The sequence below is a fragment of the Sceloporus occidentalis genome, unplaced genomic scaffold, assembly GCF_023333645.1.
Source record: "Sceloporus occidentalis isolate IW3139 unplaced genomic scaffold, rSceOcc1.0.p SCAF_2, whole genome shotgun sequence".
NCBI lineage: Eukaryota > Metazoa > Chordata > Lepidosauria > Squamata > Phrynosomatidae > Sceloporus > Sceloporus occidentalis.
In genome coordinates this window covers 221047858-221073394 of record NW_028316982.1, presented here as the reverse complement: position 1 = coordinate 221073394, position 25537 = coordinate 221047858, and the positions used below count along the sequence as shown (strand labels likewise).

The 25537-nt window shown below is 41.1% G+C and overlaps 1 protein-coding gene across 1 annotated transcript; it reads right to left on the bottom strand.

The window, feature by feature from the left end:
• Positions 1-335: 335 nt before the first annotated feature.
• POGLUT1 (protein O-glucosyltransferase 1) lies at positions 336-25537 on the bottom strand. Its single transcript, XM_089512229.1, has 11 exons — positions 25453-25537; positions 23361-23451; positions 21149-21292; positions 17125-17260; positions 16870-16991; positions 15583-15642; positions 14614-14713; positions 11579-11637; positions 8007-8174; positions 5881-5937; positions 336-3660 (listed from the first exon to the last, which is right to left on the bottom strand). The coding sequence occupies exons 1-11, from the start codon at positions 25535-25537 to the stop codon at positions 3504-3506; spliced, it is 1179 nt and encodes a 392-aa protein (XP_089368355.1). The 3' UTR covers positions 336-3503.

The window sequence follows — 25537 nt, the reverse complement described above, 5'->3', positions numbered from 1 at the left end:
ACAAGCAACACTTGCTGAAATTGCCTCTTCTATACAACTATTACAGGTAAAGGAACCTTCTTTCAGTTTTCATCATTTGATCATTTTTTGCACATGGAATTGAGAGGGTGCCTCAGACAGCAAAATGTCTTGGACCAGCTGTGAGGGTTACATCCTCATAGCAGACAAATCTAAGCTGTGCCAAGATTCAATGTGCATGATCTTTAAGAATAGGACTTTACACATTCTCCCTCTCTGTGTGTATGTGTCTGTATATATGTGTGTGTGTATGTGTGTATATTAAAACTACCACTAATTAAAAATATGACACAACCAGTTTTGAGTGCTATGCAGGCTCTTTTAAGCATTTTAATTTTGTACACTTTGTAAGACAATCTCCCTGATGTTCTCATCCTTGGAGCACAGAGAATGAATTCTGCCATATAGATGACAAGACCTTGTTCACTGATGGTCCTAACGTACCACTCGTCCACTGTCAAATACTAGTAGTTGTCAAGCTGCAATCTAGAGAACAACCTCTTTTCAAATTCTCATTCTCATCAATTCCCAAGATAGGGAAGGAAAAAATGTGAAGAAAACAAAGTAGCATACAGTTTGTTACATAATAAGAACATCTGCCTACTTTTCCTGTCCTTTTTCACTGCAGCAGAAAAAAACATTCAATTTAAGGATTAATTCAGATAACAAAACATGTTTCCCCTCTTTTAATCCAAAACATCCTCATTTTAAGATAACATTTCCAAATACTCCAGATTAATTTCCTTCACTGGAAATACATTTAGTCTCTGGGTTAATAATCTAGTTCCATTCTTGTAATAATTATACTCTCCCTATTCCTGCCCTTCACCATCCCCTCAAAACCACATTATTTCACTCCCTTGTTTAATTCGTTCACAGAATGGGTTATTTACCCTCTTCTCAGTGTCCAGAAATGTCTTTTTTCTCTCTTGCACTACTTAACACCCATTCTATTATCTATACCAAGGGTGGGAGAACAAGTCACCCTTCAGATGCTGTTGCACTATAACTCCCATTGTGCTCAAGCCAGCACAGTCAATGAAGTGGGATAATAGTAGCTGCGGTCCAATCCCATCCCTGATACCTATTCTATATGATTTACAACTTAACTGGAGCATTATTAGCGTGATACAGGTGGTGCTGTGTCCAGTCCGAAACACTCTTCCACAATTTCTTTAAATATATACAGCTGTTCTTCAGTAGACATATACTAATTTGGCTTCTCTTTGAAATAACATGACAGAAAGCTAACTTCACACCTTCAAAGAATTGCTTGCCCTTACATAGAATCATAGAATAGAATCATAGAGTTGGAAGAGACCGCAGTTGAACAGTACTGGGCCAAGGACAGAGCCCTGTGGGACCCCACTGGTCACTTCTCTCCAGGATGAAAAGGAGCCATTGTTGAGCACCCTTTGGGTTCGGCCGGTCAACCAATTACAAATCCACTTAACAGTTGCCTTGTCCAGCCCACATTTTACAAGCTTGTTTACGAGAATGTCATGGGGAACCCTGTCAAAGGCCTTACTGAAATCAAGATATACTATATCCACAGCATTCCCTTCATCTAACAAGCTGGTAATTTTATCAAAGAAAGAGATTAGATTTGTCTGGCACGACTTGTTTCTCTGAAACCCATGTTGACTCCTTGTGATTATGGCATTGCCTTCTAGATGTTCACAGACTCTCTGTTTAATGATCTGCTCCAGAATCTTTCCTGGGATTGATGTCAGACTAACTGGACGATAATTGTTGGGATCCTCTTTCTTCCCCTTTTTGAAGATGGGGACAACGTTTGCCCTCCTCCAGTCTGCTGGGACTTCTCCTGTTCTCCAGGAGTTTTCAAAGATTATTGCCAATGGCTCCGATATTACATTTGCCAGTTCTTTTAATACCCTTGGATGTAGCTCATCTGGTCCTGGAGACTTAATTCATAGTTCTCACCCCCAGAAAGGACCCTCAGAATGGCCTGGAGAGAGCCAGTGTGGTGCAGTGGTTTCAGTGTTGGACTATGACTCTGTAGACCAGAGTTCGAAACCCCACTCAGGCATGGAAACCCACTGGCAAGTCACAATCTCTCAGCCTCAGAGGAAGACAAACCCCCTTGAAAGAAGTTAAAGGCTTTCATGGCCGGCAGCTATAGTTTTTTGTGGGTTTTTCGGGCTATGTGGCCATGTTCTAGAAGAGTTTCTTCCTGATGTTTTGCCAGCATCTGTGGCTGACATCTTCAGAGAAAATGCCAGCTACAAATGCCATAGGTTGGAAACGACTTGAAGGCACAACAGCAGCAGCAGCAACAACAGCAGCAGCCAGACAGGAAGATTTGTTTCCACAGAGCTACAGAAATCCACACGAGGTTTGAGGAAGTTCAGGATAGTTCTCTCATCTATGCTATCAGAAAAGCCAGTTCATTCTGAAGACTATTGTTATTTGGATATACTCTGTTGTAAGAATATGAAAATTGGCTGGTAAAGAGAGATTTGAGAAAGGACTCAATTACAGTATTATTAGTACGGTAAGTTATAGGTTGCATTGTGTCCAGCCTGAGGCAGTTGTTTTGTTGTGAGCTTTCAAGTCATGTCTGACCTATGGTGACCCCAAGGAGAATCTATCCCAAGGTTTTCTTGGCAAGATTTGTTCATAGGGGAGTTGCTTTTGCCTTGTACTGAGGCCGAGATAGAGTAACTTGCCCAAGGTCACCCAGTGGGTTTCCATGGCTGAGTGGTGATTTGAACCCTGATCTACAAAGTCATTTTCCAATGCTCAAACGACTAAACCATGCTGGCTCTTATGTTCTAGGCTGTTCCTGAGGCAAATAAAGCTGCAATTCATTTCCAGAGTTTGGTAAATTTCACTGGACAACTGCCAGACTCCACTAGGTACGCTAGGTAGAGGAGTCTGGCCACTGTAGTTAAAATGTTCTTTACCAAACTCTGTATCTTTCCTATTTTCTACTTTCCCCCCACCCTTAGTAGTGTGACTTCACATTACTTCTCAGTCTTTCTGATATGGTGTATTTGTTATGAACTAGTGTCCTAAGAGATTTAAAGATTAAATGTTGCATCTCAACAATGAAGGAAATGATTCACCCACCCTTTAACTAATATAGCCCACTCAGTGCGATTAATTTGCTAGTAAATGATGAGTCAGTTGAATAACTAGCAGCACAAGTTCCCCTTTCAAAATGACACTGGAAGAAAAATAATAACAGAATTATGTAGAACTTAAATCCCCACTGACTTGAATTCATTTGGATCTTTTTTCTTTTAACCAACCATGATTTTTTAAGGAGAAAAAAAAAAGGAAAGACATTCTGGAGCTGATAAAGTAGCTCAACACCATAAAGGTAATGGCAATACCCTCCCTATTTCCATGTTATAGATTGGCAACATGAAATACTGACTCTCCAATGAACAAAATAGTGTTCCTTGTATTTTTCCATGTCCTCAAGTCCTGGTTTTGAATTGTAAACGAAAGCCTGGTTTTTACAGTTCTGTTTTCGAATGTTTAGGAAAAATCTCACTGTAGTGCTTCTTCCATTTAACTTTGTAAGTCAGAGCTTTGGAGTAATCAGTCAGAAGTTTCTGCCAGTAACAAGAGATATCCTCCATTCGCAAGTGGTCCATGATAAACTGGCGACCCCTAGAGGCAAGAAAGACAGGGGAAAGAGAATGTCAACACTTGTTTTTCTAACATGCCAACAGGACAATTGAAAACCAACTTCATAATCCGTCCATCATTTCAGATACTCTCAGGTAATCTCAGCCCCACAAAGCTACAAGTCTCAGGATTATTTGGGGGAAGACCTGAGAGTTAACAAATACAACCCAGGTATATTTGCAGTGAGAAATACCAATAGAACAATAAACATATTGCATATAAACTCACAGGGGCTACAACCAGCCTTTATACATTTGTCCAGTACACTTCATCCCAAATTAAGCCTTAGGCCTGTTACAGACTGCCAAAATAAAGCTGCTTGGGGTCTCTTTGGAGGTATGCTATTTAAATGATGCTTGGGTCCTAAGAGTCCAGAGGTCGTGCCAAAGCCACACTCCATTCCTAAGCACTGGAGTGCAGCTTTGGTGCAGCTTCCAGATTCTTTGGATGCATGCATCATTTAAACAGCATGCCTCCAAAGAGACCCCAAGCAGCTTTATTTTGGCAGTCTGTAACAGGCCATAATGAGTTTCTATGTTTTTAAGATGCCACAATGCAGATCCCTCCTATGTTAGGATTTAAATTCTAGTTTAAACAGGCACAGTAGTTATCCTGAAAAGAACAGAGTAAAATTTCCCCCAAATGGTGGTGCTTAACATCAAATGACATATAAGCAGGTTACTGATATTTGCAGTTTAGTCGTTCTGATATGAGAGCCAGTGTGGTGTAAAGGTCTGACTGCTGGACTAGGAGACTGGCTTTTGCTCAGTCACAAAAATTTACTGGTGACCCTGAGCAAGTCACTCTCTCTCAGACTCTGTGGAAAGAAATGGCATACTTTGTCAAGTTTACCTTAGAGCTGCAATATGTCAAAAATGACTTGAAGGCTCACAACAAGAGATCTGACATTCAAGGCCTTTTGAATTCATTGTGGTGCAAAAAACATTTGCTATACAGATTCATATCTTCATAGCTCTCAAATTTTCTTAGTATGCGAAGCAAACTTTGCAACACTTGTCCAAGATGGCACATTCACTGCTCTTATCATTGCTGTGTAGTCTGTGATTATGGGTACCCATTATTTATTTTTAATGAAACAACTAATGACCAGCAGAATCACTTTTTTAAATTCAGAAGTTACACTTTTTAAAAAATACCAGTGTCAATTGGACCTCCAAGGAAAGGCACTCAAACAATCAGGTTGATACAAGCATGAAGGCTCTCCCCCATCTCTCTTCATAGTGCACCCTTCAGATGTTAATAACTGGTTACATATAAGATGAGGTGCTCCCTAAAGTACCAAGGTACCAAGTTTATAGAGATTTGAAAGTTAATATGGTCGGCCCTTCTTATACACTGATTTTTTATACACAAATTCAAGCATACATGGTTTGAAAATGTTCAAAAAAAGTATAAATTTCAAATATCAAATCTTGATTTTCCATTTTTTATGAGGGACACCATTTTGCTATGTCATTATATTTAATGGGACTTGAGCATTCACAGATTTTGTTATCCACGGGAGATCTTGGAACCAAACCCCAGAGTATAACAAGGGTCCACCGTACTACCACTGTGAATGTAGAATGAAAGTGAATTGGCAATATATTGGGTTATGATATGTGTGGGGTAACTGACTAAACGGTAATTTGATTTAGAATCTGTGAAGGAAACTGAACTAATTAAATAATTCCTGATTTTGGAAAATCTGGGAGGCCAATCATATTCATTGGAGAATTAGGGATAATTTAGATGGGATAATTTAGAAATTAACTGGCTTGTCTCCTGTGTAAATAGATTGTAGTATTGTTGTTGTTATGTGCCCTCAAGTCATTTCTGACTTATGGAGACCCTAAGGTGAAACTATCACAGGATTTTCTTGGCAAGTTTCTTCAGGAGTTTTGCCATTGCCATCCTCAGGGGCTGAGACAGTCTGACTTGCCCAAGGTCACCCAATGAGTTTCCATGGCTGAGCCTGGATTTGAACCCTGGGCTCCAGAGTCATAGTCCAGCACTCAAACTAAGCCATGCTGGCTCAAATTCTAGTATTCCCTGTCCCCAGATGTACATCTGTATGTATGAATTAGCATTCTTCAGCTTTTAAAGATTCTGAAAAGTGCCAACTGATTATGCTCATGGTATTCTTAAGGGCCTTAAATATCAAGCTATGCTCCTTTCTATAACTGAAAACACAAAACTTACCGCTTCATAATTTCTTGGGCTACATCATCATTTTCTCTCACAAATTCCAATAATTCCCTGAAATGAAATTAATAAATTACCACATGGTGCATAAACATATAGATAAGAGAATGGCTAGACAAGGTTCTTGATGCTGCAGAAAGGCTGGACAATTTGGATCAAATTGTCATAACTCAACCTCTGGAGTCCTACAATTCAGAGGGAGGAGAAGCAGATTGCCAGGAATCTGCAGCTCCTGATAACAAGACTCTATATGAGGCTGAGGAACCAGGGATTGAGGCAGAGGGGGTTCCTGCTTCCCAGCAAGAGACTGTAGATGCTAAAGATCAATTGCCATCATTTATTGAGTGAAGACTGGATAAAGAAAGATTGTGCCCCTGCCAGAGATTAATTAGTAGGAGATGCTGACCTATTAGGCACCTAGGGTCTTGAAACAGCCCAGCCACTCCCTGGTTGGTTGTTGCCGTGCACCTTTTTTTTCTTGGTGACTAAGGGGCTGTTCAGTCAGTCCCAAAGTGGTGGCATGGAGCCAACCCCTGTTTCAGCCAGATCAGGGCTGTGGCAACTGCACGGCCCTGATCTGGCCTTTCCAAAAAGTGGCTCCTTTTTGCACCCCAGAAAAGGCACCATAGCCATGTTGCCGTGGCTTGGCAGCGCTCCGTCAGCACTGCGTTGTATGGACACAGTGCTGGGAGAGTACCATGATGCAGTGCGCTGTGTGGAGTGGCACATGGTGTCATCGCGCCCTGGGGGGCAGAGTCGGGGCGTGTGTCATGTGGATGCACCACTCTGGTTCCGCCCCCAGACCAGCCTTAATGGCTGGTCTGAACAGGGCCTAACAGTACTTTCCTCATGTTTTTGACCTTGGATTGACTATGATTTAAAGTCTGTTTCACTTTTGAACTACTTACTTGCTGACCTCTGGACCAGCTGACAACCACCCTCTTGCTTCACCCTTTATCCTGCTGGATTTTTTGTGACTAACCTGGGCTGAATTAATTGCTCACCAGCTCCTGACTCCTGGGACAGTTGCTGTTTGGAGCATAGGACACAGATGAGATGCACAGGCCTCTTACTTCTGCTGCTCATAAAATATTTGAGGGATTCAGAAGTGTCCCAGTCTTTTCATTCTGAAGATCCATTATTTCACTGGTGTTAGCAATCCACTCATCCACCAATTGAAACCAAATATATTATTTTCCATCATTGTACTGATAGTTGCTGTGGCCATGCCATCTCTTGATGGACAACCTTCTGGTGAGAGCCTCTCTCTATTTACACTGGTCCTCAGATAGCAGATTCACTGTCTGCCATCAATGCTGTACTTGATAAAAAAAACTCCAAGTGAGCTTGCATTCTGTTGACATAGCCTTTCAGAGATCAATGTCACTCTATACTATGGTCAAGTGGCAAAATAAGACTCCGTGGCAATTCATGAGACCATAAACCTTTTCATCCTTAACAGTTAGAGGTCTGTGACACCATTTTAAGTGCCCTAGCAGCATCCTATGGAATCATAAGATTTGCAGTTTAGGGTGAATCACTTAGGGTTCTCAGCTGGACTGCTCTAGTGACTCCTCAAACTACAAACCCCAGACTCCAAAGAATACAGCCACAGCTATTAAAGTAAAATCAAAGTGCTATAGTTGTGTAGTATGAGAGGCCCCAGGGCAATTACTGAGTTATTTAATTCCACTGGGAGACCTCTCCAAGGTCCCAGAATGAAAGATATGTGCTAGTTATCTCCTTAGTGTCACACTTCTGTATATGTTACAGCCTCCACATAATGAATTGGCTCCTGTAAGGGAAATCTTCAACCAGAAATCCAAATATGTTCTACAGAAATGATATCCAAGTGCTATAATTGTGTAGTGTTAAAGGGCCCAATAGAATGAAGAAAATATTTCATGCATTTAAAGCATTTATAGGCCATTATGTGCCCCCACCAACAGTATAGCCAAGATTTATTGATGTTGCTGTATAGAAAATCACCATGTATTTACCTTACTGCACTAACACTACAGAATTTGGGTTACATGGCAGCATATAAAGGTTTTTAATTAATGAACATATGCACACACGCACACACATGGAATTAGGAAGACACTGCAGCTTCCATCTCTCACCTCACATCAGAAAGATCTGATTTGACTGGGATGTAGTGAACCCAAGGTTTTAGCTGGGGGTAGAAGAATTCCTGCCACTCTTCTCCAACATGAAAGATCAGTGAGCCACACAGGAAAAGATGCTTGAAGCGGAAACTGGCTGCTACACCTCGGAAGTTGAAAAGGTATCTGAATAACAGCAACCACAAAGATGCTTGTTTTAGAATATTGCTTCACCTTTTGTAATCAGCACACTCCATTCATAATCTAACAAAAGCAATCAATAAAACTGTACATCTATTTTATTCTGTTAGGCCCAGGTTGTGCAGAGTGTGGTCCCCAGGACCCAGAGCTATTTCTATGGCCCTTGGTCTCTCCCAACTAATGTAAAGTTCTCAATAACAGACTTTTGGAGAATATTCTTAAGAACACTCTCTAACCCAAGAATTTAAAATAATTGTCTTTAACGTTTGCTGAATATCTTTTAAACAGTTCTGCTATTTATTAATATGTTTCTTAAGTACAGCTTTAAAATCCTGAAGATTTCTAATTTTTTAATAAAAATAAACTGTATCTTTCCTTCTTCCAAACTTTTCACAACACTTGGTTCTTCTTTTTGGGATGTGGACTGCTGAGAAGTAGCCTCTCAAAATGCTTACTTAATTATCTGAAATATTAAGGAACTGGTTAATCAGATTAAAAGAGTATAATACATTTTACAACAGGCTTTATCAGTTCATCTAATTTTTGGACCTGTACCTAAAATGTGCCTGTGAACTCTACAGCACAAACAATTTCCTAATTCAGTCCTGCTTGGACTCAGTGAAGACCCACAGGCAAGAAGTTGTCACCTCTGCAGAGAGCAACCTCTGGTGATGGCAATCAGTTTCTTTTATTATTTTGTTTTAATTCTATTTTATGTATATTATGCCTTTTTCTAAATATGGAACTCAAGGTGGCTTACAATAATATGCAGCTAAAAAGAGTACTAAAACTATTAAATAAACTATCCTATTAAAAACAGCAATAATTTAAAACTATTTAAAGTCTAATAGTGAGAATACATGCATAGTAGTGTGCATCAAAAGAATTCAGCAACAATCAGTTAACGCACAACTTTTTCTGTAAATGAAGAAGTCTCACTTGCAGGTGGAGGGAGAGTAGAGAGAAGGCCAACCATGGGAGGGAATGCCATAGTCTGGAACAGCAACTGAGAGGACCCTCTCATATGTCTTCATCAAAGGTTCCTGAATGGTAACTGGTACCAAGAGAAAGCTCCCAGTGAATTAGTCCACTGATTCAACCACATCATAACAGAACCTCCAGTGGGCTCTGGCCAGTGTTCAGACTCTTTCCAAGCTTCCACCATTGTCTCATTCTCTTCTGTCCTCTTTGTCCATGTTTAAAGAAGTGTTAGAGAAGGAGGGTTAGGGTGGCAGAGAGGGGATGATTACTACTAAACCAATGGAATAGTCTGTCTCCAGCCTGTGGGAGAGGATGATCAGGGGTGATCTTCTCCATGGACCTGTCTAATTCTCCATTCTCGAGATCTAGCAGGGCTTCAGCAGTGAAGCAACAGTAAAAAAACCCAAGAAAGATCAAGAAAGCATTTGGATCCATGCTGGGAACCATCCTAATGGGCCCCATTCCCATCACTGTAGAGGCTTTGGGTTCCACTTAGTGATTAGTCTATGACAACAGAACTATGGAAAGCTCCTCCAGACTCAGATATCCATCATCCTGACCAGCATAAGAAAGCAAGTCCAGAGTGTGGCCTGGAATACAGGTGGGGCCAAATACCACTTAGGACAATTCCACAAACATCATAGACAAATTCTGAGCTGCTCCTGACAAGCAAGTCTTAGCATGGATACTGAAGTTATCCATCACAGCAAGCTGAGAGGACTTCAACATCACCGCTGAGACCAGTTTTAGAAGGGAGACTTTTGAGTAGAATCTCTCTTCACATCTTGGCCACCCACCTTCAAAGAGGTGGGAGAGAAGAAGGGCTAGGACAACTGATAGCTAAGGTGGAAAAGCGGGATGAGAATGACAGAAAGAGATGGTGCATTGTAGAGTGGCAATGAAAGTTCTACAGCAACCTGGAAAGTTAAATGATAGCAAGTATACTTTTTAAAGATACACAGTAGTGTGATCATACTTAAACTACAAAAGATCACAGAAGGACCTTATGTCTTACCTCAGAAGAAGGACCTTGTGAAGAAAGGTCACCCAGTATCAAAACCCAAAAGTTTTCACATTTTTCTGTTTGGTTTTAAGTAGACAAATAATAATTCTTGAACCCCCCCTCCCAACTGTAAAAGAACATTTATGTTAACATTCCCACTAGCTCCTAAGCATTTCCAACTACAGAACAGGGTTTTCCTGTTGAAGACAGATGCACTGTCAAAATACAAATGAAGCAGAGCCACCACACTGAGAAAGACCTGCCAAATAAAAAAAAATCCTAATTTCTATTCCAGGTGCCTTTTTGCTCTTCCCAAGAGACCCTGGGGAAGTCATTAAATGTCTAGCATCTCAGCATCATCGTCTACATATGGCAACAAAATCTCTCACAGATATACTCTAGGGAACATGAAATGACAGAGTACTGTGGATTCACTTGCATCAGAGGAACTACAGATATCCAAGGCAAGATAATCATATCAGCTACTTATTATCACTGAATGGTGCACAGGGGATAGAGAGTTTCTTTGGGATTCCTCACATGTCTTCCTCAAATTACAATAATTTACAGAGAAGTAAGACAGACAGATTTAAAGGGGTGGTGTAGACAAACGGTTCAGGGTGCCACAAACTATAGATAAAGGGAAGTGGGACTTAGAAAATGGAAGCTACACAACATGAACACAGCTATGCACTCCTGCCTAGAAAACAATTCAGAACAAAAACTATTGCAGCTTTCTCTCTTTTACTACAAAGTCCAAGCAAAAGATACCAGGTGGTTAACAGCCACAGGTATTAAACAGAGATCAAGTCTCAGGATATACAGACAAAAAAAGTTTTATTTTACAATAAGTTGGGCTCAGCCTCTTTTCACATCAGATTCATTGGATGATGCCAGTTCCTTCACCTATTGGTTAATATAAGAAACCTGAGGATAAAAGGTATTAAGCAGCTAATATTGGCAAACAAGGAGTTATAATGGCTTACTTATGCTCTATAAACTTTTCAATATCCATTTCAACATAATCAATAATTGAAATAGTCACAGTAGATTCTAAGTGGAGAGCACAATCATTGCTAACCAGAAATAAGTTAGTTCAAATGGGAACTTAATGTTATCAAATTCAGTTCCTAGGTTTTTCTATATTGGATTACAACCTCAATCAATTACAGCGGACCCTTGTTATACACTGGGTTTTGCTTCCAAGATCCCCCATGTATAACAAAATTCATGTATGCTCAAGTCCCATTAAATATAATGACATAGCAAAATGGTGTCCCTTATAAAAATGGAAAATCAAGATTTGATATTTGAAATTTATACTTTTTTCGAACATTTTCAAACCGTGTATGCTTGAATCCGTGTATAAAAAAATCTGTGTATAAGAAGGGCTGGCTGTACTTACTTGTATTTACAATGGTCTATCAGTGAAATTTCCTTAGCAGGTGGTTTCCCAAGGGTGTCCTAAAAAAAGAGAGAGAGTATTTTAGTTCTAAATCATCTTCCTACTGCCCAGAACCAATGATACACAAGTAAGGACAGTTTTTTGGAGTTGTTTTTTTGGTAGGACACAAAGTCGAGGTCCCAGTCTGTTGTTATTATTCGGTGCCTTCAAGTTGTTTCTGACTAATGACAACCTGAGGATGAACTTATCATAGATTTTTATGGGGCTGAGAAAGTACAACTTGCCCAAGGTCACTCATCAGGTGTCTATCGCTGAGTAGGAAACTGAACTCTGATCTGTAGAGTCATAGTATGACACTCAAATCATTATACAACACTGGCTCTTTCCAATTTCTAGGCAAGCCTAAATAAAAACTAAGAATGCATTGATCCTTCACTTTCTTGGAATTAAGTCCCAGTCATCTCACTAGGATTAATTTCAAAGTATCAGGTACATACTAAGCTCTACATATTGAGATTTTTTGTATATGATTGAAAAAGGTATCCATTTTGAGCCTTATGTGTACTTCATTCAATACAGGTAACAGAAGTTCAAAGCCCTCTCCTCATATGTTCTTCGTAAACAAGCTAGAGCTGCACAACATTTTCTCAGAATGCTGAGCAATTCTGAGAATAAGAATGGTCAGTTACAAGCGCTTAATATTCTCAGACTTCATAACAACTAACATGTAAATTCCACAGTTGGTGGTTACCCCTTCTACACTATGAGATCCAGTGTGAGAATTCAAAGAGAGAAGTCCCAGATCACTTTCACATCCTCCTAAAGCTAAGCATGTTAAATTTCCCCAAGTATGTCGCAGATACTAGCATAACTAACTGGCGGCTCAAGCACTTGTAGAGACAGAGTAAGACACAAAATAAGACTACCATTGCCCCTTCTAGGGAATCCTGAAATTTGGAATTTCATGAGACATTTTGGGGTACTTAGAATTATCTGCCAGATTGTTCTTGTGTTGTAGTTAGTGAGGAAAGTGAAAAAAAACTGTAAATCTCTCACCAAACTACACATTCCACAATTCCATAGGACAGAACCATGCAATGGTATGACATTGCTCTCATTGTGCACTGTACATACAGCCTTGGAAAACAAGTTTGAGACATCTCAGGCATAAGAACAGCAGATTATATGAGGCAGCTTTTTGATGAAAAACAAACTAAGTAAACATCAGCCAGAAAGAAATGAAAGAGACAAGCAGAACAATCAAGCTATTGGACATTTCCCCAGTAGATCACCAACTTATGAATGCATGAAGTATAAATTATGTATGTCCACAATTAACTACTCTTTAAGAGCACGTGTCCTGACACATGGTGAAGATTGATTTAAAAGTGAGAGTAGGCATGTAAAAGACCATATCTTTAAGGATTAAACCAAGAGAGTATCATGCTTAATCAGATTTTTTTTAAAATGTATTTTATTTATCAGTTCTATCTCTATCCAACCTTCCCTTCAGTGAACTCAAGCAGTTTTTGTACATGGTTCTCTTTGTCCACACTTTATCATCACAACACTGCTACAGAATAGGTCAGGCCAAAAGAGAGGGCCCAACCTCACCCAGAGTGTTTCATGGCTCACTTGAGATTTGAACCTGGATCTCATAAGTTCAAACTGAACATTATCATAATTATGCTTTTTCTCAAAGTTTCATGCAAAGCCCGTATCAGCAAAGCAAATAAAGCCAGAAGAGAGTCAGCATAGTGGTTTGAGCACTGGACTATGACTCTGGAAGCCTGTGTTCAAGTCCCGCTCAGCCATGGAAACTCACTGGGTGACTTTGGGCAAGCCACACTCTCTCAGCCTCAGAGGAAGGCAAAGGCAAACCTCCTCTGAACAAATCATGCCAAGAAAACCCCATGATAAGTTCATCTTAGGGTCGCCATAAATCAGAAATTACTTGAAGGCACACAACAGCAATATACCCAGCCCAAATACATGTTGCACTGATGTTTTAATGCTGAACTTGTGGGAATTGACACATTGTTTAACTATAGGCTGAGTATCCCTTATTCGTAAACCCAAAATCAAATACTCCAAAATCCAAAATCATCCACATGGGTGGCTGAGATAGTGAAACTTTTACTTTCTGATGGTTCAGTGTACATAAACTTTGCTTCATGCACAAAATTATTGAAAATATTGTATATAACATTACTTTCAGCTACACGTATGATGTATAAGAAACATAAATGAATTTCATGTTTAGAGTTGGGTCGCATCTTCAAGATGTCTCATTATGTATATGCAAAAAATCCAAAATAAATTTTAAAAATCCAAAATCCAAAACACTTCTGGTCCCAAGTATTTTGGATAGGGGATACTCAACCTGTATGCCACATAACTGAACTTATTTTTAGTATCCAGTGTTTAATTTAAATCAGCTTCACAGGAAGGCTAGGAAACTAAACAGGACAGAACTGTCCATCCTTTTTCAATACATTCCATGGTGATACTATTCTGTACTAAATTGCAACTATGGAATCTGAGCATGTGGAGAAGTTAATCCAGGTGGCATCTTGAAAAATATTATTTTATACAAGTCATGCACACACGCACACACGCCAGCCAGCCAGCTGGTGGATTCTGGGAGATGAGGATCTAATCTGAACTGCAGATAAAAAGCACCACTTTGACTGTCATGGCTCAGTGCTATGGAATTCTGGAACTTGTAGTTTTGTGAGATATTGAGCCTTTTCTGTCAGAGAGCTCTGGTGCCACAACAAACTATAAATCTCAGGATTCCATAGGATAAGGACATGCAAAGCATGTCAAACTTCATTATATCTGCAGTGCAAATTACACCCAAGGTCTAAAAAAGTGCTTTTTCCAAGCTCTACTTCAGTTTAACAGAATTCTTACTTTGCTCTCCTTCTGGTGAGAATCTTTGTATTGCTGGTGCCAGCCTTTTAAAGAATAGTTGTATAAGAAAAAGAATATTTCTTCAAGAAAAGGGAAAATATTAGCTTAACAGTAGTTACTTTTTCAGACTTCCAGGCTTGATTTTTAGTGTACTCTGCATCAACTAGTTCTGGATTTTCTCTAGAGAGGAGGATGAGGGGATCCCGCTCTGAACTTGTCCTACCAAAGAAAGCACAGACAAATCTGTTAAGAGAATATCCTATTGTTGATTGAGACCTATATGACCAGATAAACAAGATACTGATCCATTTAATGAAGTCTAATAGGAAATTAGCTGAGAATAATATTGGACAATGAAAGACCAGACCAAAGCATGAGTGAAGGAGGAAGAATGGCAGGATGGTGAACAGGGGGGAATAGTTTTAGGACAAGGAGGACTCCATTTCCTCTCTTCATCACATCCTAAATAAATTTTTTCCATAGGTCTTCATGATGTCAAGAAAAATGTTGAAGAAAGTTGGATGTATAGAATGTAAAGTGAATATGTATGTTGATTATATAGTATTCGTTATATGTTTGTATGTCATTTAAATAATAATTTTTTTAAAAAAATTAAAAAGAAAAATACAGAAGCTCTATTTAATGTTATTCTTCAATGTAAGCTTGTATTTTCAAATCTTCTGGGGGTGTCATTTTCTCTGCATAGCCACCCTCAAAGGTATATCTAGTGGGAACACGGGAAAGAGCCTTCTTGGTGGCTGCTCCCATGCTCTGGTACCCTCCCTCTTATATTTCTGTAAGCTGGTAAATGCTGTTTGTTTCAGCAGGCCTTTGAAAACTGATTGCTCAAGGGAAAGAGGCCTTGCATAATGCGCTCTATGGTTTACTTGTCATTTTCCCTTTAATTGCTATGTTTAAACTGGTTTTTTATTTTTGATAGAATGATTACATTTTAAACTTTTTAAAACATGTTAAACATTCGTATGAGATGAATTTTTAGCTGCATTTGTTTTAACTTTTGTAGGCCACCTTAGGTATTACAGTACTAACTACCAGTAGTGACAAAGTACAAAGTGGGAACAGCTCACCTGGATCCTCGAAAGAAGGCTTTGGAAATCTTCTTCTTCCAAGGCCATTTTTCAGCAGAGCTAAGAAAATTTAAATCAAGACATGATATTAAAGCCCTGATATAGAATGCCTCAATACCTCAGAAGTAAAACATTAGGCCAGGGTGGGCAATTTGTGGCCCTCCATAAGTTATTGGACTGCGACTCCCAGCATCCTTTACCACTGCAGATGCTGGCTAGGGCTGCTGCACTTTGACTGTCTGGAGGTCTGAAGGATTCACACCACTGGATTAGTTTTTTCAGTTATTTTCAATATATGACCTGCTATTTCTCTCTGTTTTCAATCATAATACTGATGTTCTTTATCACAATTCCATTTTATTATTGGCTTTGTTATCAGTATTGTATAAACACCTGTAAGGCAGGATATAAATTTTACCTACCTGCCTACATAAACAAACCAACTAACAAATAAATAAATGTCAGTGTACCCAGAATCTACTCTTTCATGGCAGGTGAAGTCATCCCAGCTAAACAAGCTCTTCATCACAATGTTAATAGTGCCACAGCCAGTTAAGAAGCTGTTTTACAATTCTATTTCAGTGTATTCACAGAAATGCATGCACTACAGATGTGCATTCACTTCCTTGTCTCTGCAGTTTCAGACAATCAAGAGGAAATTGTCAGTTTCTTTCACAGCTGAAAATCAGCATATTTATTTTCATTGCAACAGGATAAACATTTGAACAAAAGCAAAATTTCAAGCTAATCACCAGGTGCAAATGATCCAAACATATATTTTAAGAAGTCAAATATTTTTTCTATAAAATATTTGGTGTTACATTCAAAATGGTGATTTTACACCTTGTACATGAATATTGCATAGCAATGATCCAAAAATTAACTTTTGTGGATGGCCCTTTCTACCACCAGTGTGCAACTCCCATAGGAATACGTATAGACCACAACAGAACAAAGTGTCCCCAGGTCCTCATTAAAATTGTAGGAATTCTTGTAACACCTTATTTTTCAATCTCAATAAAATTCTTCCTGGCTCACAGAACTAACTTGTTTGGATTTCAAACAATTTGGCACAAAGACTGAGTCAGCTGAGACGCACTTATCTAGCTTATGTATTTCTGAGATTGTTGTGATGCTGTTCATACTCAACTTCCATTTTACAAAGTAAATTTATTTCTTAAGAAATGTACTTACCGGTAACACTGAAGAGTTTAGACTCTGCATGGGTCTCACCTGCAAGCCAAGGTGAATAAATCTGAGGGGGTATTTATTTTGAAGAAAACATACCTTTTGAGATCCTGTCTCAATAGGTCCCATCGTCCCAGGCCAGTTGGGTAAATAGGCCAAACAGCTGGTCCCCCTTCCCAAAATGTCCAGGCAGGATACATAATGTCATAGTATTCTGATGTCTTATAAAAAATGAAAAGAGAGGCAGGGTGATTGCACCAAAACTATTCAATAGCTCAACAGATTCAATGAAACAAGGCACCTGCTGATCCCATCTAATACAGCTGATTTGATAATAGCCCTTCACTCTCTCACCTTACTGAAGGAGAAGACAGGAACCCTTGGTTTCATGAATTTAGGCACCTGGGGGTAATCTCGCACATTGATTACCATCTCCATATTGGGAAGGTCATCAATGATCTCCAGGATGAAGTGTTCAACCCCACTGCATCTGCAGACAGGAAAGCACACAAATTATAGCCAAGAAGATTATGCATTATATTCATACATTTATGTTCCCTGTGTTCTGTGTTACAGGAATGAATATCTAGAGAACTAGAACTTTAACTTCAATTACACTGAGTCTCTCTGAACTTACCTTCATGGAGAACTAGGCAGGTGTCAGAGCTGGCTAGAAATAAGAGTGAGAAAACTTGCTCAAGTTTTATACATGGATTCACTGAGAGCAGAAAGACAGAAAGGAAATTTATGTCCTATATGGTGAGAAAGTAATTTAGCAGAAAAATTCTGGAAGTAGGATAATAATGTAATAGTAAAGATTTTTGGAGCAGAGTGGGCAATGTGTCTTCCTCCACATGCTGTACCATACACTCTGTGAGTCCTAGCCAATAGTGCCAATACTGAACAAAGATGGGTGTGGGAGTTCAACAACCTCTGAAGAGCTACACATTCACCACCCATTTCAGGACAAAGAATCCCACTTTATCCAGCCCTCCCTAACCCACATCCTTCTGTGGAATGTTCTGTTTATCAGAAGCAAATTGTACAATAAATTTGAACCTACTGACACAATACAATACCTTTCTGCTATATAGTTTTTCTGTGTTCTCAGCCCAATGGATATTTCGTTTATATTTAAAATAAGTTTTTTAAATGTTGTTTAATTTCTAATGGAATATAGCTAAGTATATACTGTTTTGAAATGTCCAGTGTTTCTTACTTTTTAGAAGAAATGCATTAGATTCTGTATTACTATTACTGTCAAATCTATTTTTCTTGTTTAGCTTTGTTTGGGTAAGATTCAGATATGTAAACAAATGTTGAACAACTTAATAATAGATTTGACAGCAAATTCTAAGAATGTCTCCTTCTCTCTGTTTCAGTACTCTTCACCCTATCACAATATGAAGAATCCTAGAAACCTCTTTATTCAAGAATAGCAGGGAATGTGGCCCTGGGAATAATATTGTAGCCAATTGTACTTGATATTTCTTTAAAGGGCCCCAAATGGTGGAAGCTCATTCCCTGTAGTTTAAATCCATTGCTCTGTGTCCTAGGCCTGTTACAGACTGCCAAAAAAAAGCTGCTTCGGGTCTCTTTGGGGGTATGCTATTTAAATGATGCATGCATCCTAAGAATCCGGAAGCTGCACCAAAAGCTGCCCTCCAGTGCTTAGGAATGGAGTGTTGCTTTGGCGTGACCTCCGGACTCTTAGGACCCATGCATCATTTAAATAGCGTACCTCCAAAGAGACCCGAAGCAGCTTTATTTTGGCAGTCTGTAACAGGCCCTAGTCTCTGCTGTTACAGAGACTAGGATATGGAACAATTGATTCAAATTACAAGAAAAGAGATTCCACCTAAACATTACGAAAAACTTCCTGATGGTAAGAGCTGTTCAATGCTGCCTCAGAGAATGGTGGAGTCTCCTTCTTTACAACTTTTTCTAACAGAGGTTGGATGGCTATCTGTTGGGGGTGCTTTGATTGTGTCTTCCTGCATGACAGGACTGGATGACTCTTGGGACTCAAACACCCTCTAGAGGTTGTTGGGGGGGGCACAACTGCCATCTCTCCATCCTCTGGCTCTTTAAGCCCAGTAGAAGCCTTTTCATTTACCAGGAAGTGACCCCAAAGTCAGCTCCAATTATAACAAAGAACTCTCCTGAATCTAAGATGATCTAGGGTAGTGTCAAAATTGCCCCAAAGCTCTAGAAAGTACTGGGGGTATTGGGGGTGCCAAAACACTTCTGCATTTTTAATGCACTGGGCAGTGGAATGGAGAATGCAGCTCTCCAAGGTTATATAACGAGTATCTCACCTTGGTTATATAACATTAGGACAATAATACTGGTCTACTGTGTAGCAGGGACGTAGCCAGGATTTTAGGAAGGGGGGGTCCAGACTAAGTGCCACCATTATAATGGGGCTTGGGTGCGGCGGCGCAGCAGCACGCACCATTCATTTTTCTAATGGAAGGGGGGGTCCGGACCCCAAGACCCCCCCCCCTTGGCTACGTCCCTGCGTGTAGGTTGAGAGCCAGTGTGGTATAGTGTTTTGAGCGCTGGATTTTGACTCTCTGGAGATCAGAGTTGGATTCCCTGCCTGGCCATGGAAATCCACTGGGTGACCTTGAGCAAGTCACCCATTCTCAGCCCCAGAAAATCTCATGATAGGTTGCCTTAGGGCCGTGATGGCGAACCTATGGCACGCGTGCCATGGGTGGCACGTGACGCCATTTCTCTGGGCATGGGGCAAGGGAGAAGGAGCAAAGGGCGCGTGCTCGTTCCGCCTCCTCCTTGCCATTTTCGGGCCTCCCACTGTCTCTCTGAGACAGCGGGAAGTCAGAAAATGGCGCCTGGAAGGAGGAGACAGAAGCGTGCATGTCTGTCTCCTCCTCCTCTCCCGGCTTCTCTTCGCTCCGCGCGAAAGAACTCCATGGAGCCCTTTCGCGGGGAGCGAAGGGCCGAGGAGAAGGCGGCTGGGACGCGTGCCCAGCTGCCTCCTCCTCCCTTTCCCTTCGCTCCCCACGAAAGGGCTCCATGGAGCCCTTTGACGGGCAGCAAAGAGCCAAGGAGAAGGTGGCTAGGACGTGTGCCCAGCTGCCTCCTCCTCCCTTTCCCTTCGCTCCCCGCGAAAGGGCTCCATGGAGCCCTTTGACGGGGAGCAAAGGGCTGAGGAGAAGGCGGCTGGGACGCGTGCCCAGCCACCTCCTCCTCCCTTTCCCTTCTAGGGACGCTCAGGGGCGGGCAAAAGCCGGAGGACGGCCTGCCATCCTCCACGGCCCTTTTGCCGGCCTCTGACGGCCCTAGAAGGGACCCTGAGGGGCCGGCAAATGCCGGGGCCGGAGCCAGAGGCTCCTCCCTCTGAAAAGGGGGCAGAAGCCCCGCCCCTGGAAGGTGGAAGACCGCCCCCAGAGGGTGGAAGCCCCACCCCCAGAGGGCAGAAGCCCCTCCCCTGGCACTCAGCCCCCATCCTGGGGGCAGAAGCCCCACCCCCTGCACACGAACTGGAAAAGGTTCACCATCACTGCCTTAGGGTCACCATACATTGGAAACAACAGCAATAACAACAACAACTGTGCAGATAGGATTTAAGGAGTCCAAAAATAGACCAAATCTCCCCAAATGACCTTGAAAGTAACATCATTTGTTATAGTTATTCACTCCAAAAAGTAATATCATAAATTTATTGTTTATTATAAATAATATCATCACTTGTAACATGTTATTTACAAGTTCTGTCTTCTCCAAAGGACCCCAAGGCAACATAGAGTTCAGTCTAGCCCTTCAACTGTATCCTCCTAACAACCTCGTGAGGTCGGCTAGGCCATCTAGCAAACTTTGCAGCTGAGTGAGTATTTGATCCTTGGTATCACTGATCCTAAAAATTAGACAACACTGATGCTATAAAAGTTCGAGTATCTGTACCAAGATGAATTTACAGCAGATGATGGGGAAAGACAGGAAAATAACACAGTTAAGGAATTTTGTGAACACTTTTTTACAAGTACTACAAATCATGCTGGGTGCAGCCACAAGTCCCTTCTGACACCCAAACAACTCCTGTTTTAAACAACTCAGACAGTTATCCCTTCCAATTATCCTTTTTCCCCTAGAGGAATTTATTCCCAATTCCCTTCAGCTTGTAACCCATATCACCTCCTCTCACACATTGAAAGTGCAGTGTCAATATTGATTTCTTACAAAAGCCAGGGCAATTGCTACACGGCAACCAAGGTAAGGCCTCATCACTTTCTTCCTCTTAAATTGGAATGTAGCCCTTTCAAAGATTTTCTGCTCAATGACCCAGAGGTTAAGGAGGCAAGGGATGCTCTCCTGTTTCTCTCTCTTAACGGGATGGATTTCGAATTGCTCTTACCTGGCAGGGAACATGCAGTCATGCTCACGGTACAACTTATTCTCAATGATCTGGTAGTGTGTCCCAAGCCTTCGACTGATTGCTTCTGACAGCAACTCCTCAGAGATTCCCTCTTGAAAGGGAGCCAAATCTGCTTCCCTCACTCTAAGATAAGAGACATTCCACCCATCATTAAACACATTAGGGAAAATCAGTCTAACAAAAGTCTAACTAGGTATTTAGGAAGTGATTTTTTTGCTTGGGAAGGAAGCTTGGGGAAGTTACTTTTTGGGCTTACAAGCCATAGAATCCCCCAGCCAGCATGGACATTCTATTCTTCTTCAGTTCTGCAGCCATTCCCATTCTCTTAAACCAGAAACCTGGGACCTTTTCACAATACTCAATTATAGCACTATGATTTCACTTCGAGTGCCATGGCAACATCTTGTGGAATCTATTCAGGGGAAGTCATGTTGGTCATGTGGCGATGACAAGGATTGAGGCAACTTGGAACTCAAAAGCATCTCTCTTTGTCTTCCTAATGAAACCTAAATTTTATTTCTTGGAGTACCCACATGGCCAGGAGGAGCCTGCCTGGCTGCATGTCCCTCCATTCCACCTGAACTGAGAACAGCTACATCTTGACAAAATGCTGACTTGTGACTAACATTTTTTTCTCCTGTATGATTTTTAACACCTTTGCCTGATGAAGACAGTGGGGCTTCAAAAGTTTGCATCACGCATTTTTTGCATTTGGTTTAGCCCAATAAAGTATTATTGTTTTGTGGAATCCTGGGATTGATATTTTGGTGAGGCACTAAAGACTTTACCACACAAGGCTAAAAAAGTGGGATTTTAACAGGATAAAACCATCTTTGGTCAGTACTTATCACATGATGCCATGTTCTTCATGCTGCTGCCCTGCATTCCATTCATTACTTGAGTGCACCTTTTCACTGAAGGGCAAAACCCATCAACAGGCTCTCAGTGTCCCTGCTATTCCATTTCTGCCTTCATGCAACAGGTCCCTTATGCTGCAGTTCTGCTTCTCAGGTATGAATGGGCATGATTCTGTTCTTCTCCCTCACTTCCCCTTGCAGTGATCATGCTTCTGTGTGAATGTGCATATAGAGCCCCACGCTTTGGGAAAGGGGAGGATAAGCACATTCACACAAGTGGTGTTTGGCAGTGTGGAAAACAGATCATGCAACTATGGATCACCAAAGCACTATCATGGGAAAAAGTTTGATAAGAAATTATGTCAAAGCCGTACGTTTCCATTCTTATACAAGCATGATTGTGGCAGGATAGGAGACTAGTATGATAAAGTCCTAAATTTCTCTGGTTGAGGATTCTAAATGACCCAACCAAACTGCAAATCCCAGGATTGAACAGTGTTTCCTTGGCAGCTGAAGTGCCATCATAACATAGTAACTGCATACCACCAAAGCCCTTCACCAGGTAAATTGTTTCCTTTTTAAAGCCTGGGGCTTTCAAACTGTCTTGCTCACTATGCCTTGGCCAGCATATCACAGGTAAAAGATTCCTAACTGAGTAAGCAGAGAAAGAGGCAGCTAGGACAGCTAGAACACAAGAAATGATCCCCCTTCCTACTATGAGAAGTGGTTATAGTGGACCATTCAGGCTGCAAAGGGTGAGCAGCAATACTGGTGTGCATCACATGACCAGAGCAATGTCAGCACACCTAGCCAAGGGGCGGAGCATGGAAAAGTTACTTTGGGGAATTAAAACACCAAGACTTCTCACCTAGCATGACCAGTGGCCAGCCTGTTAGAGAATTTTGGAGACTGTAGTCTAAAAACAACAGCATTTCCAATACTAGGTCATATGCTCCAGGTGGCACAACACATGCGCATATGCTGCTCTGCAGCACATGATGCATGCTGATATAGCTGCTGGTCCCACACTGCAGCTTGAATAGGCAGCAAGGAGGTAACAAGCAGAGCTCAGCTGCAAGTTGCAAGAATTAGGGAGGAGGAGAGCTTGGGACTCATACATGTCATCCTGAAACACTGTTTTAATGTGATATTCCAACAGAGCCAGTAATTTAATTGCTAGCCCCACTCTATGGGAGGAAGCAAAGAATCTTTGCTACATGATGTCCTTTCAACTGTATCTGTTAAGTGCTGAATTCAGGGTCTTTTGTATATGGAAGATATCCTCTACCCCATTTCCATTATGAAAATATTAACAGAGATGCTAGCCCCCATACTTTTGGTAGCAGTGACAATTTTCCTTCACACACGGCTTGTAGTTCTTCACAGCTCTGTCAATCTGAACTAAGTATTTTTCCCACTTGGTATCTGAAACACAAACAGAATTACATTCTGAGCAATCTTGCAACATTTATCAAGATGTACTATTGCCAACTGCATGGGCAAAAGCAGGCTGTAGAAGGTTATGCCAGTAACAGTTAGGGATGCCTATGTGGTATGAGTTGACCTGAATCCACTCTCCTGTTCAACTACTGAACTGCAGCAGCTCAAGCTAATATATAGTGAACCCCTTATGGATACAATGGGTCAGAGCTGGTTCTACCATTAGGGAAAACAAGGCAGTTACCTCTGACAATAGATTCTGGGTGTTCTATGCCTAAAAAAGCTTGATTGACTGACTGACTGACTGATTCTGGGTGTCACAAAATGGCAAGAAATTATTAGCTATTTAATATGTTATTATTCTGTTTTTATGGGCAGGAGATTTCCTTCTTTATGTGCCAAACAACCAGACAGGTATGGTTGCTCCATCAGACATTAAGATGTCTTCGGTCAGCACAGGTTCTAGTACAATAATTACAAACACTAGGAAGACTTAAGAATAAGCATCCCTTGCATTTCTTTGTACTCCACATTTTAAAAGTATTCCTTGAACATTCAGTAGTGTGAGGTAGATTAGACTGGTGGAGCTGCTTGTTTGCAATCTAGTGAGGAAACTGCATCACAGAAGGATCATTTAAAACCCCAAATAACTTGGCTTGGGTTAAGTTGAAGACCAGGATACAATTCCAAAACATACCTGGCAGATGTTGACCACAGAGTTGCACTGGAGGACCTAGAGATTCCCAGAGAGGTGTCCTCTCAGGTAAAAACATAGTGTTGTTATTTGTGGTTTTTCCACATTCACTGGGGTTCTGTGCCCATATCCCCTACAAATGTGGTGGAACAAGTGTATATGCTAATTGTGACTGAAATGGTTCATTATATACATTTGCAATGGGACCACTTGCAACATTTTTGCTTTTAAGACCAGCTGGCTATTTGACCCTCACTTTAATGCATCCCTAAGGGTTCCCCCCCCCCAGGCAAGAAAAAAAAGGAGTAGATTACAAAAGAAAGAAAAAGAGACTTTCTCAGAGAGTCCCTTCCTCCTTTCCAGTTACACACAGAGAGAGCTACAGCATCCAACAGGTTAGTATCTGAGTTTCATAAATGAACTCCTGATGGTTTCAAGAAGACAAGTACAGAATGCTGCCTTGAGTCCCCTACATTGGGAGAAAGGCAGGATATAAGAAAATAATAGTAATGATAATAATAATAATAATAATAATAATAATGTATTGAGTTTTGGAGCAGACACCAACTGGAGACCATTGCAGGGAAGTAGGAAGAAATAGAGAGAGACGGTAATGGTTTGAGCCTTGGATGACAACTCTGGAGACAAGGGTTCGAATCCTCACTCGAGCATAAAACCCCACTAGATGACCTTCAGCAAGTCACACTCTCTCAGCCTCAGAGGACGGCTATGGCAAACTTCCTCTGAAGAAACTTGCCAAGAAAAACCCTATCATAGGGTCGCCTTTGGGTGACCATAACTCAAACAACAAAGAAAGAGAGAGAACATCTGCAGACAAAGAAGTTAGGTAGGAATAGCTTCACTTTTGGGGTATGAATGGTCCCAAATAGCAGAAGACGGCAAGCAAAGATCCCACCTAAACAGAGTCTCCAAGGAAACAGTTTGCAGACAGGGTGAGCTGATGTCCTCACAGCAAAGGAGGACAAGGCACCTTGGATGTAGGGCACCCAAGGTAAAATGGAGGACATGCCCAAATAAAAAGTGAAAACAGTCACAGGGAAGTACACTTCATGCTTCTCAGCCATGCTCAAGATGGAGGACACTGTGAAATTCCTCCTGGACAGGAGGCTGAAATGGAGGACGTGTCCCGGAAAAGGAGGACGCCTGGCCACCCTGTTTGCAGATGAGCTTTCTGGGGTAAGGTAAAGCAGTAATAATGTAGGGACTCAAGTTTGCAGGCAAGTGCAATTACCTTTGCAAATCAGCATTTGGTCTGCATGGCATATACTCACCCACTGAGTGAGTCTTCCAGCAAAGGGCAAGCAAAAGCAATGCAACAGCCTGCAGCAGCCCAAGAGAGACAGGCTGGTGCTCCAT